This window comes from Oryzias latipes, chromosome 11 (genome assembly GCF_002234675.1).
Source record: "Oryzias latipes chromosome 11, ASM223467v1".
Classification (NCBI taxonomy): Eukaryota; Metazoa; Chordata; class Actinopteri; order Beloniformes; family Adrianichthyidae; genus Oryzias; species Oryzias latipes.
The window spans coordinates 6756089-6770824 of NC_019869.2; the positions used below are offsets into that span (position 1 = coordinate 6756089).

The window sequence follows — 14736 nt, forward strand, 5'->3', positions numbered from 1 at the left end:
GTCAGGCGCATGCGCAATTGCAAAGAAAAAAAATCCCAACAGGTTTTATTTTTGTTTTATTAAATTAAATAAGTCACTTGTTGGACAAAATAAAAAGCTCAAGTAACTTTACTTACTGACTTTCTTCAACATCTCTGTTCTGTTGCGTTCCCGCTTAAAACGGATTTTTTTTAAACGGTCAAATTCAGGCTGCCATGAATTTTAGCCACGTGACACTCACAGGGTTCTGATGACGTAACGGGAGGCTTCCGCTGAGACCCTCCTCCGCCCGGAGCATCAGTCCCGCCTCCTCTTCTGGGAGAGCTGTGAATCCTAGCGGGAGGAAGCGGCACCCTGAGGAGACGGATGAAGAGGAGGAGAAGGAGCGTTAGCCTTCACCAGAACCAGCTGACTGTCCAACAACACAAAGCTGAAGCCGGAAATGATCCCAACTAACTCAACCCGCGAGGTGTCCAATCACCTTTTTAGAACTTTATTTAAAAAAATATGTTTTCAAAACAAATTGTAGTCTTTCTTTTCAGTCCAGACAGAATCACAGCGCCGGTTCTTCTGTGTAAATGATGACGGAATTATTCAGTTTAATAGATGCATCCATCACTGAACTAGTTTTAGATGATCTGGTTGCCATGGAAACATGTCAATCAACCCACTTCGAACGACTTATCACAACTTCTCAGCAGAATATTTCCCTGAAAACGTGACCAGAATAAAGATGATTTACTGCTGTTTTTATTTGAAGCCCAAATTTATCATTTTGAAAAATAATACACAGAAATTAAGCTATGAAGAATGCTAATCTATAAAATGAATACTATGATTGATCTGATCCGCTTTAATGTTTAAATATGTAAGAAAATGTTAAAGATTATTCATGTAAAAAAAAGGGTCAGTATATGGATTTTTTTAAAGACAAATCTGGATTGTGTTTGCAGAAAAAAACATGTAAATATCTCTGCAAAAACAATACAGTTCATCTGTTTACAATCAAAAAAATAAAAATCATTGATGTTTTTTAACTTAAATATATATAGTACAGATTAGTAAAACTCATTTATTTAATATCTAGAATTCAAGATTTTAATTCAGTAAAAATGGTCTCTTAGGTTTCCTGAAAATAAGTTCAAACTCTCCACATATGACAGAAACAAACAACACATTTTTTTTCAAATTCAGATTTTTATTATTCAGTACAAGGAAATAAAACTGAAGACAAACATCTTCATCTCCTCCAGAAGTGTGCTTCCTCTGCGTCGCTGTCAGGGCCCGGGGAAAAAAAATGAAAAAAGAACAACTTCCACCTTTTGCTCCGTCAAGAACTTTTTAACGTTTTCTTTCGGTGGAAACTCGAGACGTACATCTATCACCGAAGGTTTTTCCTGCACTACTGGAAAGATCATCTGCTCACAAAACAACCCAACATCGATGGAAATAACCGTTAGACTCGACTGAAGGCTGAAGTGCAAGAGGAGCAGTCAAAACTGCTCGGCTTGAAAATATGAAATATTTACAACCTTTTTATTTTTTTAACCTTTGTAGCAAAAATATTTTCAAATTCAACTAAAAATGAGTAATTTTTGATTTGAACTCACAGTGGAGGACATGCAGGCCTCACTCTGCTACCACGAATCTTCATGTTGAAGCAGAAAACACCAAAGTGAGTCATATATGTATATTTATATGTAAGTATATGCATCCACCTCTGTTTCCTTTCATCTTCTGTCTCGGCTCCTCGGCTCAGCCGCCCTCAGAACCTCCGTGTCTCTGTGTTCTTCGTCTTCAGCGCTCGTCTGACGTTTCCTCCATTTTTTCTTGGGGGGTGGGGTGGGGGTGGGGGGGTTGTCGCTGCCAAGCCCCTCCCCATGTTTTCCGTGGACTTTTCAACAGCCAGCGAGGAGCTTCTTCAGTGTCCACCGCCGACGCCCCATCAGAACCGCGGCGGCAGAAATGGTCTCTTTGGGGCAAACATCGGACCCCCTCCTCTTGGGCCCGGCCGCTTGACCCTTAACCTTGGCTCGGGACCGTGGAACCGCTGGAACGGTAAGTGGGGCGGCCCCCTGGGGTGAGGGGGGCGGTGCAGAGGTCGGGGTCCGGGATGGCGGTGTTCGTGAAGTGGAGGAGGCCGCCGTGGCATAAACTGTGGTGGCGGGGGCCGCTGCTGGAAGTCGTAGTAAGAATCTCCCCCTATGGGGGGGACGGGCCGCCCCCGGCCTCTGGGGAAAGGCTGGTGGTTGCCCGGTGGGAAAAAGGGCTCCTCGTGGGGGTAGAAGGTCTCGTGGGGAAAGTCATGCCGGGCGTTGTTGTGATACTGTTCCGGCCCCTCCTGGTAATGCAGGTCCTCGGGGGGGTGGGGCTGCCACGGGTCGGCGTCGTACATGGGATCTTCAGAGTGCAGCAGAGACTTGTGCTGATGATCCATGACCACCATGCCACCGAGGGCGCTGTCCCTCCCCAGCCCCGGCTCCTCTCTGTGAAGCTGCTCCGGAGGGACGGCTGTGTTGCTGGTTGGGGGAGGCATATTGTCAAAAATGGGTGGGGGAGGCGGGAGCTTTGGAACAGGAGGGAGGGTGCTGGTAAAAAAGCTGGGGGCTGCTGTGGGCACCTGCTGGGGGGCAAACCTTTGAAGGTCCTGAGTTGGCTCCGTTTGGAATGGGAAAACCCCAGACGGCTTGTTTTCTCCAACACGGTCAGTCACTGCTCCATGGTAACCCCCAGGCTGTTGGGAGCCCCCCTCTTTATAGTTATTCCCGTACCAGTTTCTGTCATTTGCCCCCGGAAACCCCCCCACATTCTGCGTGTTAGCAACACACCCTGGGGCAGCGGCCTGCGAAGAAACCTGCTGGTAGGGCGCAGCGGGAAGCGCGGCCCCGGGGTACGGCTGGTACACCTGCCCGTTCTGGGCCGTACCTGGCTGGGGGCGTGTCTGCTGCTGGGGTTTGGCGGGGGCTGGAAGGAGGCTATCAAAGGCCAGTGGCGCTTTCCCAGCAGCTTCGCCAACAGACAACACATTTCTGCTGGAAGCGAACGGGGCCACTGCCGGTTTGTCCAAGATCTCATCTTGAGTCGGGGTCCCTCCCCCTTCGTCCCTCACAGGGGTCCCTCCCTGCGTGTCCGTGCTGAGACTGCTCCCCCCCTGAGCTGAGTTGGACGAGAAGCCCAAGTCGAAAGCACTGAAAGCCGGGTTTCCTTTTAGGAAACTGTGGATTTTCGAATCTAAGCTGGAGGAGGAGGAGGGGGTTTCTGGCTCTGCTGTCAAATCCATGTCCCTGTGCAGCGCTTGGACCAGGGCAGAGGCTTTGTTGGAGGTCTGGTGGGGGGCTGAGGCCTTCGGCTGGGTGGAGGAGACGGACGAAGGCACGGATGCTTCAAAAGAGAGTGACGGACTCTGGAGGGGTGCGGCCGCCGGAGACGTGGATAACGGAGACGGGGTTATCTTATCGGCACTGTTGCATTCTGGGACGTCGGCAGCAGGGCTGTTCAACATGGTGGTCATGCCTGAATGAGGAGAACAAGTTAGAGGGAAATCTTTGCTCTATGACGTCATACGTGAAAGGTTGTTCAGGGTTTCTTCTCACCCTGGAGGCTGGTCTGGCTCTGGACTTTAGACAGAGCGCTGAGAAGATCCGCCGGACTCACATCCACCTTGGAGAGAAGGCTGACCAGCGAACTGGCATTTCCTAGGACCACAGGTGCAGCAGGTGGAGGTTTTTCTATGGTTGGTCCTGTGAAAAAAAGTGACTCATAAACTTTTGCACTGGGAAAAACCAAATCCAGTAAGTAGTTTTCAAGGACATAGTTTCTGCAGAGCAGCAGCAGTCACGGAAATATTGATGAAAATTCTGGTTTTGGTGTTTTCAACATGTTCTTGTAGCATTTTCCTGACGATAAAGGCCTTATATAAAAGAAATTAAGCTCAAAATAACGTTTCTCAGCAAAAAAGAAAAAAAAACAAATTCTGCAGCCTATTTGTGACGTAGAAGAAATGCTGGGCGGCCAACAAGCTCCCTAAGACGGGGAGAGGAGAGGAGGAAGAGAGGCAGGGGCGGTTTTTTGAGCCAACAGTGAATTTCTAATGAAATCCTGCTGCTTTGCAGAAACTATGTCCTAGAAAACAACAAAGTTTTTTATAGATTTTGTCCACAAACGGCATCATCACAATAAAATAAAATAAAAAGACCACAGCAAACACTTTGAACATGGATCAAAAGATGATCAGAGTGGTACTTTCATTTCTGATTGAGCAATTTTTTTGTCTGAAAACAGGAACTAAAAACCGAGAAGATTCTAGGTAAAAAGTGTGGAGCTGTCAGAACACCTGGACGCACTCACCTGTGTAAGTCGCGGTTTCCACTGCAGCTCTGAAAGGTGCCGGAGGGGCCAGGACCTGACCCGCGGTTGGATCTGTGGCTGCAGAGGAGCAGATTTTTGCAGTGACTGGAGTGGACACTTTAGGGAGGGGGGCAGATTTAATCTGCTCCTCAACTAGAATGAGATTTATTGAACTGAAGTCAGAGCTGCAGTCCATAGATGTCAGCATGAAAGTATGAAGCTTCCCCACATTTACCTATAATGCGCCCGTCGTCCGCCTCTTCGTCCGACAGATCCATGTCCTCCACTTCACGATTGTCGTTCCCCCCGAGGACCTCTGGGTTTCTGGGGGACGCTCCCGGCGAAGACAGGGGACTCGGCGCCGGAGGCTCCGCATCGTCATCCATGGCGGAGCCATCGAGATCCGGGTCGGGCCGGGCCAGCTCCAGGCCGTGAAAGGGGCTCTCTGAGCCGGTGGGGGACGGCGCGTCGGCAGACGGTGAGGGGATGGGGGAGTCGTCCAGGTCTGGCAAACTCGCTTTCAGGGCATCGAGCTTCCGCTTTAGGTGGGAGACCCGGTTAGCGAACGTTTGGTAGGCCTGCGGGGGAACAGTGAGCGGTTTAGGGCAGGAAGAACACCCGAATTCCCAAAACACAAACTGGAAAAGGACAGAAACTTTATTTTATCAACATTTTAGGCCTCCAGCTTCTACAGTTTACCTGAAAGATAAAAGAGCTGATTATGAATGAAGGAAGACATTTGATTGATCTTATTATAAGTATTGCAGTGGTTTTCTCCCAGGTTGAAGGTGAACATGAGAAGAAATATTATTTTGGCATCAGAAAATCCAAAATTGTACATTCCCCTAACCGTCTCCCCGAAATTTGTTTTCGACCTTTGTGAATCTCTTTGGCGCTTTAAGAAAACGAGGGATGTTTAATGAAATTTCAGAAGAAAAAGGAGAAAAAATGTCTCACAATTGAGGTGAAAGGAAACATAAAAAGACCTGTGAGGTTTTAAAAACCTCTTTTTTTTATTTTAGGGTCTGATTGTGCCGGTCCAAACCACAGCCCTTGTTCACAGACTCGTGCCCTGGTGTGGGGGTCAAGGCGTTGCCATGGCACCCGTTACACGAGTGCATGCAGCGCTGAGTCATGTTTCTGACTTGAAACGTTTGTTTGGATGACAAATAAGGACACCAGGAGAAGAACTAGATCTTCTGTTTCCACCGTGCACGCTGCGTGCACAAGAGCAGCATCAAAGACACTTCAGTCCAGAAATAGTTAGGGCACACAACAAATGCATATAATAATAATAATAGAAGTTGTGATTTTCAGATCTTCCTGAATTTGTTTCCAAAACTAACAGTTAAATGCATCAGAAGAATAATATATATTAATATATATAATTATTTAATCATCCGTTGATAACTTTGGCGTTTTTCTCTTAATTCTGTTTCATCTCGAATGTGATGCTCCACAGTCATCACAGCATCACCTTTTAACATCCACTCCAATGAAAATTCTGTTAACATCTTCTTGATGCATTTCTCTGATGACGAATGGATGGATGGATGCATTCTCTGAAGAAAGTTAGGCTTAACATGGATTTCTGAGTATTTCTTTGTTCAAACTGCTGTAAATCAGGAAAAAAAACGTTGTTTTTATTTAAGTAAGAGTGTATTTGTGATGTAGTAAAGACGCTGGGCGGAGCCATAAGCTCCCGCCCCTTTCTGATGATCCATGAACGTCTACGTTTTCCTCGTCTGAGCTGGAATCTGGATCCAGACTGTACGTCTGGATAGCCAAGATATTGCTCACCATTTTGGCTGCACCGCTAATGTGGACTGTAAGCTAGCAGGGAGAGAGTGTAAACAAAAGCCTGATGGGAATTGAACACAGGCGGACTCTGCCCCACAGCTTAGAGGTGAATTTCTGATGAACTCCTGCTGCTCTGCAGAAACTCTGTCCTAGAGAAGAATGCCTTTTTTGATCTTGGCTAAAAACATCATAATCATAATTAAAAGACCACTGAGAAACCTTAAAATAAAATTCAAATGTAGATAATAATAATAGAAATTGTGATTTCCAGATCTACATGAATGTGTTATGATGCCAAAACAAAACAGTTGAATGCATTAGAAGATATATATATCTAGTTATTTATTATTTTAAAATACGTGAGAAGATGATCAGAGTGAGACTTTAAGGGTTTGAGAAGATCTGCTGAAAACGGAGAGGCTGTTTGTGAAGCTCCACTGGGAATTCTGAGCGACATAAATGAGCGGGAGTTTGATGAAGAGCAACACAAACCGGACACGAACTCATGATATCAAGTTGGTACATATTTTTACATCGCTCTCCTAAAAAACAAACACCTGAGAAACTCTGATCTAAACCGTGAATGACTTACGTTAGCAACAATCTTGACCTCCTTGTACTGCATCTCATAGAAGATGTCTGCATTAGTGAGGGCCTCCAGGAGCTGAGGGCCGGTTTTCATTTGCTTCTCGAAGAACTTCACAAACTCGTGGAGCTGTGCGCTTCCCTCCTCAAAGTCCTTGGAGAACTTCTTTCCTCCTGTTTTGTCTGCGACATGCAAAGAGAGAACAGTTAGTTTGCTGATATTTAAAAGAAAGTGTATTTAAAATCAGAAACAGAAGCTTTATGTTTTCTACTTTAGTGTTTTTTTTTGAGGTTTGAACTCATTGAGACCCAGAACACACACTGAAAGAATATTCCAGAACCCCTGAGGGTTCTCCAGCATCAAGATCTAGTCAGTCTTTACAAAAAACAACCACATTTAGACAGAATAAACTTTCTGTTTTCATCATGAATGACCCCGTTTCCTGCTTTGTCTTTCCAACTATTTCCTGCCTTCAGGATTTCATGAATGTTTTGAGCTGCAAAGAATTTTCTCAACCGGGTAAAATGAACTGAGCAACTTCTTACAGTTCATTTCAAACTTCTTCATTTAAATTCGGTTTGTTTTTATTAATTGTATTTCTATTTAACCAGACAAAGAGCCATCGACATCATGACCTCTTCCTGTTCAGGGCTTTTGCAATAATTTAAGGTAATCTTGTTCAAAAATTCCACAAAGAGGCATAAAAACATGTCGTGTCCATGTATGAATGTGCAGTAGCTGACCTTAAAGTTTTATAGAATTCAGTTATTGGGGTTTAAACTCCATCTGAGGCTAAATTTGTCTGTTCTTTGGGAGGCAAACAACAACAAAAGACAAGAAAAAGTGACGTTTTCCCAAACACCAAACACTGAGAGCCGATGAACGTTGAACTTGTGACCAGAATTTGTGAAGAACATTTTGAGACAGGAAGCAGAACGTGCGGCATGAAGATAAGTGAAATAAAGATGACAACAGATGACGAGATCGGACAGGGTTGGTCCCAAACCGCGGCAGCTCACCGGGTCGCCTCATTTGTTTTAACATATGCTGAATCCAGAAGAATTAAATGTCATCTGACTTGAAACACGCATAAACCTCCTGTTTTTGCACCTCAGCTCCATCCCAATCCCTGCTAGAGTCAGAAGACATAACATGTATAAAATGTGGACGTCATCAGGCACCTTTGAGTTTCTTCAGAGCATCAGTGCTGAAGATATCGACCCTCATGGCAGCGAGCTGTTTCTCCCGGAGGTCAACCTCCTCCAGGGACCTTTTGTACTTGGACAGCTGGTCCAACAGGGCCTGAGGCTGAGGACAGAGGGAGTCGGGAATGTCAGATCAGTAGAACCTCCACAGCATCCCAAACAAAGAATATGACAATACAAACATTTAGAGCTGTACTCACCACAAACTCAGCCAGAACTTTAGAGCGTAGATCCGCCTTTGACTCCACTGGAGCTTCAGGTCGAACGAAAACGACAAAATTCAATCCATCAGATAAAACACTTTTTAGACGTTTCTAAAACAAAGTGTTTATATTTAAAAAAAACATACAAAAAAAACAGGCATTTTTCCCTCAACCCCTGCATTGTAAACCATTACATTACAAAAAATATACAGTACAGACCAAAAGTTTGGACACACCTTCTCATTCAAAGAGTTTTTCTTTCTTTTTATGACTATTACAATTGTAGAGTAACACTGACACATGTGGAATTATATACATAACAAAAAAGTGTGAAACAACTGAAAATATGTTCTTCATAGTAGCCACTTTTTAATTTGATTACTGCTTTGCACACTCTTGGCATTCTTTTGATGAGCTTCAAGAAATGTTTTTCACGTCACAGGTGTGCCCTGTCAGGTTTATTAATAAGTGTGATTTCTTGCCTTATAAATGGGCTTGGGACCATCAGTTGTGTTGTGCAGAAGTCAGGTGGACACACAGCCGATAGTCCCTCTGAATAGACTGTCAGAATTTGTATTATGGCAAGAAGGAAGCAACCAAGTACAGAAAAACGAGTGGTCATCATTACTTTAAGAAATGAAGGTCAGTCGGTCTGAAAACTTTGAAAGTGTCCCCAAGTGCAGTCACAAAAACCATCAAGCTCTTAAAGAAACTGGCTCACATGCGGACCGGCCCAGGAAAGGAAGACCAAGAGTCACCTCTGCTGTGGAGGATAAGTTCATCCGAGTCACCAGCCTCAGAAATGGCAGGTTAACAGCAGCTCAGATTAGAGAGCAGGTCAATGGCACACAGAGTTCCAGCAGCAGACACATCTCTACAACAACTGTTTAAAGGAGACTGTGTGGATCAGGCCTTCATGGTAGAATATCTGCTAAAGAAAGGCAACAAGCAGAAGAGACTTGTTTGGGCTAAAGAACACAAGGAATGGACATTAGACCAGTGGGAATCTGGACTTTGGTCTGATGAGTCCAGATCTGAGATTTTTGGTTCCAACCACCGTGTCTTTGTGCGACGCAGAAAAGGTGAACGGATGGACTCTACATGCCTGGTTCTCACCGTGAAGCATGGAGGAGGAAATGTGATGGTGGGGGGGTGCTTTACTAGTGACACTGTTGGAGATTTATTCCACATTGAAGGCATACTGAACCAGCATGGCTACCACAGCATCTTGCAGCATCATGCTATTCCATCTGGTTTGCGTTTAGTTGGACCATCATTTATTTTTCAACAGGACAATGACCCTAAACACACCTCCAGGCTGTGTGAAGGGCTATTTGACCAAGAAGGAGAGTGATGGGGGGGCTGTGCCAGATGACCTGGCCTCCACAGTCACCGGACCTGAACCCAATGGAGATGGTTTGGGGTGAGCTGGACCGCAGAGTGAAGGCAAAACAGCCAACAAGAGCTAAACATCTCTGGGAACTCCTTTAAGACTGTTGGAAGACCATTTCAGGTGACTACCTCTTGAAGCTCATAAAGAGAATGCCAAGAGTGTGCAAAGCAGTAACCAAAGCAAAAGGTGGCTACTATGAAGAACCTACAATATGACATATTTTCAGTTTTTTCACACTTTTTTGTCATGTATATAATTCCACATGTGTTAATTCACAGTTTTGATGCCTTCAGTGTGAATCTACAATTTTCATAATCATGAACATAAAGAAAACTCTTTGAATGAGAAGATGTGTTCAAACTTTTGGTCTTTACTGTATAGAATTTATATAAAAATCTGGCTTAATGCTAATGTGGGGAAATAATAATAAAAAATAAAAAAACACCCTCAGTTCAAAGCAACCATCCCAACCAAGAAGACCCCCTGTGCAACTGTTCCCAGTAAAAGTTTAGTAAAAAAAAAAACAACAACGATTAAAAGAAGATAAAAATGATCCTAAAACACAGTAAAAAAATATGAACACATAAAATAATTTTAATATCAAGTGCTTCTAAATTTTCAGGTAAAAGTAGGTTAGAAAGCTTTTGAGTATTTTTTAACATGGCTAGTTTCTATCACACAATCACTAATGTAGAAATAAGTACCGTATTTCAACTGTGAAGAACAGTTTAAACTGCAAGCTGTCAGCTACGCGGAGGAACATGGGAATCGAGAAGCTGTGAGAGGATTCAAGATTCGTGAATCCATGGTTCGCGAGTGGAGGGAGCTGGAAAACGAATTCTGACTAGTCAAGAAGACGCAGCTGACACAAGATTGACTTGAGCGATGGATCAACGATCAGAGAAAAGCTGGGAGAAGCGTCTCTACACTCACCATTCGACTGAAGGCAGTAACGCTTGCAGAAGAAATGAAAATTGAACATTTTCAAGGAGGTCCTTTGGTATTGGTGCTTTTGTTTAATGAAACGGTGCAATTTTTCCATCCGGGCAAGAACTACAGTGGCCCAGCAACTTCCAGCGGATTACAATGAAAAGCTGTCCATCTTACACTCCTTTTACTAAGACTGAGAGGCAGCTCCAGGTGAGTTACTTCACAATCTGTGAAGTAACTGTAGTTATTTGTAGTAGTTGTAGTTGCTTGGGCTAACGTGTCTGCTTGCTCTGCTCTTCATTCATGAGGAGCAACACAGCAACGAGACGGACTCCGACGATGACAAAAGGGAAGTTGGCGTGTTTGTTAGAAATGTAGCCAAGCTGTTCATTTCAGATACAGGAGATGAGGACTTTGATGGATTTTTGAATGGCGATTGACGACTGAAAAAACGAAAAATAAATCATGACCAACTCAGCCCGCGCCTTAAAACCCGATGCACCTTTTGTGTGTGTTAAATACAGAAAAAGAACCCATAACTGAAACTGCGCCCTATAACCCAGTGCGCCCTTTGGTCGTAAAAATACGGTACACTAGCATTCCACGTCATGTGCTGACTTGTATGGAATTGAGTAGAATAAAACTTTATTGATCCCACAAAGGGGAAACTACTAAAATAATATTCCTACTGAACATTCCGAAAAACATTAAAAAACTCTTTTACTGGAAAATATCGACTGTAACTGAACTCACTTTGTTGTTCAGCAGGAGGAGAATCTTCTTTGGTTAAGATGTTCTTCAGCTCAGCAATTAGAGCTCCTGAATACACATCCCTCTCCTCCCAGATGGACAGAATCCTCTCCACGGACTTATGAACCTTGGAGTCGCCCTCATGGCTGCAAAAAGGAAGACAGGATCATAAAATAAAACAGTAAAATGCCCCTTTTACTCTTTGGGTTACACAGCAATACATCCAAACTAGAAGGAAAGTCTATAGGAAACTGCATATAGTGAAAGTTTTTACCTGACCAGCAGAAAGGCGTCTGGAAGCAGTTCTGCAAACGCCGTCCGGTAAACGATGGCGTTCTTTCTTTTGCAGTTCTGAATGACATCGTTGGCGACATACAGCAGGTTGAGGCGGTGAGCTGAGTCAGCTGTTTGGGGAAAGAGGAACACCGTGAGGGAGGGCTGATGTTCTCTGGAGATCCAACACCTGGAGAAGGCTGTCGGCAGCTGGCGTCGCCAATGTTTATTAGATGGAAATGTTTTTTATAGGTAGAGCAGGAAATAACATCCATGATGGTAAAGACCAAAACTGAGTCTGCTTGTTTGGGATCATTACTGGAGAAAGAAAAACATGTTTAAAAGATTGAAAAGGTGATCATTTTGTGAATGTAAATTGTAAATAGTTAACTCGTTTCCATTTTTCAAAGGCAGAACAAATAAATAAAAATAGATCAAGAAATAACTTCATCACAAACTGAGCTTAACGCCAAATCGAAGGTAAACTTTTATTATGTGTGTTTTAAATTAAAAAACAGCAAACTTAATATATTATATAATAGAGTGCCTGTATGAGTTGACAATCAAAGCTAGATAGACCGCATCAAAAAAGGTTTCCTTTGGCCCCGCCCCCTCAGGACTACAGAGAATCACATGATTTGGCTTTTGGCTTTTACATAGAGCTGGTTTTGAAAACTATTTTTGTAGTACAAGCACCAAATTTGACATGGATGTACCTTAGGATCCCCTCTTTCCCATAAGAAAAATCCAAACATATTTCAAAATATATTGAATACAAAAAATTGCAATACATATAATAGTACGCCTCTAGTTTTACATGTGAAAGTGATACATCACAGCAATGACAATATTAAAAATGTGTATAGATTTTAGCAGCGACAAGCAAACCTAAGTTTTGAGGTTTCCCCGGTAAGCGGGCTTTTTAGAAACCCACACTGCTGAGGAAATCATCCATGTGACATTATTTCAGTCAGGTTTAGGAAAGGTTGTGTGTTCTTATCGCACATGTTTCTATCATGATGTGAGATTCAGTGTACATATAACCTCAGAGAAGAAGCCTTCCTCTTGTATTTGCTGGTTCTAAGAAAAAAAAAAAAACTTTACTTCTGTAGTCAGTTGATCCACAACACAAGGAACCAAATCTGGACGTTAGGTTGTGGAGCAAAAGCGATGGAAAAGCTTCAACCATGAGGCAAAGAAAGACGGGGAATAAGTCTGAGTGGGTTTGTGCTGCAATATCTCTGGTTGAGGAGGCTGACTGAGAAAAGCCCTCAAGTCGAAGCAGACAGACTCTGGAGACAACAGATCCAGACGGACCAACGCCCCGTGGCTCTGCCGGTGACGACCAAATTTGAAAAATTCCTTTTGAATTGTATTGCCAAACGTTCTAATAAACTGTCAAACATCATGTGAGGACATTAATGTTACAACAACCCTGTGTGCCCATTGACTGTACATGAAAACTGAAGTGAGTGACCCCTTCACCCTGCAAACAGGAAGTACCAGCAGGCTCTAAGAGGTTTGACCAAGATAACCAGCTGTCAGTCATTCTATTGGTCAGAAGAACCATTCTTGATCTGATACCTTTTTAATAATCCTCTTATATTTCATGATGGTTTTTTTTTCTGTTTACCTTTTGTTGTTGTTACTCAAGTTATAAACTGACCAATCAGATGTCTCAATGAAAGTAGGTGGAGCGTGCTGGACCCCCAAGTCCAATGTGCAAAACGTGGGACAGATTTTAGTGTAGCCCGCTTTCAACTGTAAGCAACTTAGACTAAAATAAAGTGAAACGGGTTTTCTGAACTGCATTTGACTCAAAAGGTTCTGAAAATGGTGAGTGGGTGGGACAAATAAAAGAAGCTCTATGTCACCCGCATCGTTTGAGTTGTAACGCACAAAAATGTTAAAAGCTATAAACCTCTAGATCATTTCAAAAACTATACATACAAGTTTATTTATAGGCTTCAATGAGATATTTACTTTTGAAACCAGCCTTCAATCGGTGGTCATTTATGGAACTTCCTGGGTCTGGCTTCAAATTCAAACAAAAAACATAAACATAATATTTACAGTTTATGGTAAATGGATCAAAATGTTATTTCTGATGACAGTAGTTTTTATTATAACTCAATATTATGGACTATTTTAGAATCCACTGTTTATAAACTGTAATTTGAGTAAATAACAGCCTGTGTATTACACGATGATGTATTACACATGTATTTCCAAAAATATATCATAAATAAATAAAAATACAAATATTGGATACATTTTTGGGGGGAAATGTTTTGCATTTCAGATCAACTTCTTTATTAACCTATCAGACTAAAAGTACATATTTATTCGCGTTTTTAAATTTTCAAACAATACATTATATGTTAAAAAATATTTAAAAAAAACAATCAAAAACGTTTACTTTTCTCTTCTTTCTCCAAATAAAAGTACGGATGATATAAATGTTTTACTACACGAGTTGGTGAAGTCACATTTGATTTTCCGTCGTGTTACCAGACTAAAACTTATTATCCAGCGGCTAAACTTAAAGGAGAGAAAGGATGTTTACATTTAAAACTGTACACTGACTGTCAAAAAAAGCTGTTCCTGAAGCTGCAGTCTGGAGAAACTTTGGTGGAGCTCAACAGTACTTACATTTCTTCAGACACTTCATCCAGTGCCGTACAATGAGGCTATGGTATTTCTTGTTATCGATGCACCACGTTGACAGCCCTTGAATAGAGTCCATCGTGTTGCTCACGGTTCGAAACTTCCTCTCTAATGTCGCCTCAAAAGAGCCGCCAGAAGCGGCTTTAGCGCCCGCTGCCATGTCCACAGGCGCTCGCGCTGCGCTCTCTCATTACAAACCCAACTAGCATGGGACTAGCGCTTAGCTTAGCGTTCTAGCTTCACAGACAGCGGATTCCCGCACATTCAGCACCAGCTCCGCTCGGATGATGCATAAGATAAACGTTACCTTTTGTTTTTCTGAACTTCTTTCCCCGTTTGGAAAGACAAGCAAAATTAGAGTCTATAAAGCAAGCACGGGTCTATGTTTGTTATTAACAGGTTACGGATAAAAGTTAGCGCCGCGCTTCATCCTGTAGCGGTTTAGTCGTTGATATGAGCACTTCCGCTGGCGAAAGAAGACAGCAGCGCCACCCAGTGTCGCGGATGTTAAGGGGCTGGGAACCAATACAGTTGGTTAGCGCCACCTGCTGCCTGTTTTTGGAATTCAAAATCCTCTCAACCGTCTTATGCAAAAGTGAAAAC

General features: G+C 43.1%; 1 protein-coding gene across 2 annotated transcripts; it reads right to left on the minus strand.

Moving 5' to 3' along the window:
• Positions 1-1156: 1156 nt before the first annotated feature.
• rprd2 (regulation of nuclear pre-mRNA domain containing 2) lies at positions 1157-14620 on the minus strand. 2 transcript variants are annotated; one of them, XM_020706996.2, is made up of 10 exons: positions 14119-14620; positions 11468-11597; positions 11197-11339; positions 8118-8170; positions 7894-8020; positions 6719-6894; positions 4562-4904; positions 4327-4404; positions 3573-3719; positions 1157-3492 (listed from the first exon to the last, which is right to left on the minus strand). In XM_020706996.2, the coding sequence occupies exons 1-10, from the start codon at positions 14291-14293 to the stop codon at positions 1925-1927; spliced, it is 2940 nt and encodes a 979-aa protein (XP_020562655.1). In that variant the 5' UTR covers positions 14294-14620; the 3' UTR covers positions 1157-1924. The 2 variants fall into 2 exon arrangements, with proteins under 2 accessions (XP_020562655.1, XP_011479065.1); XM_011480763.3 differs by having other exon boundaries at positions 4327-4479.
• Between the last annotated feature and the right edge of the window lie 116 nt (positions 14621-14736).

What these genes read in the sequence shown, in the direction of transcription:
- rprd2 (XM_011480763.3), bottom strand. Translation starts at nt 14,293, where the DNA reads ATGGCAGCGGGCGCTAAAGCCGCTTCTGGCGGCTCTTTTGAGGCGACA. An exon ending in GACGCCTTTCTGCTGGTCAG is followed by an intron (nt 11,340 to 11,467) that starts GTAAAAACTTTC and finishes TCCTTTTTGCAG; the next exon opens with CCATGAGGGCGACTCCAAGG. An exon ending in TGCTCTGAAGAAACTCAAAG is followed by an intron (nt 6,895 to 7,893) that starts GTGCCTGATGAC and finishes TGCATGTCGCAG; the next exon opens with ACAAAACAGGAGGAAAGAAG.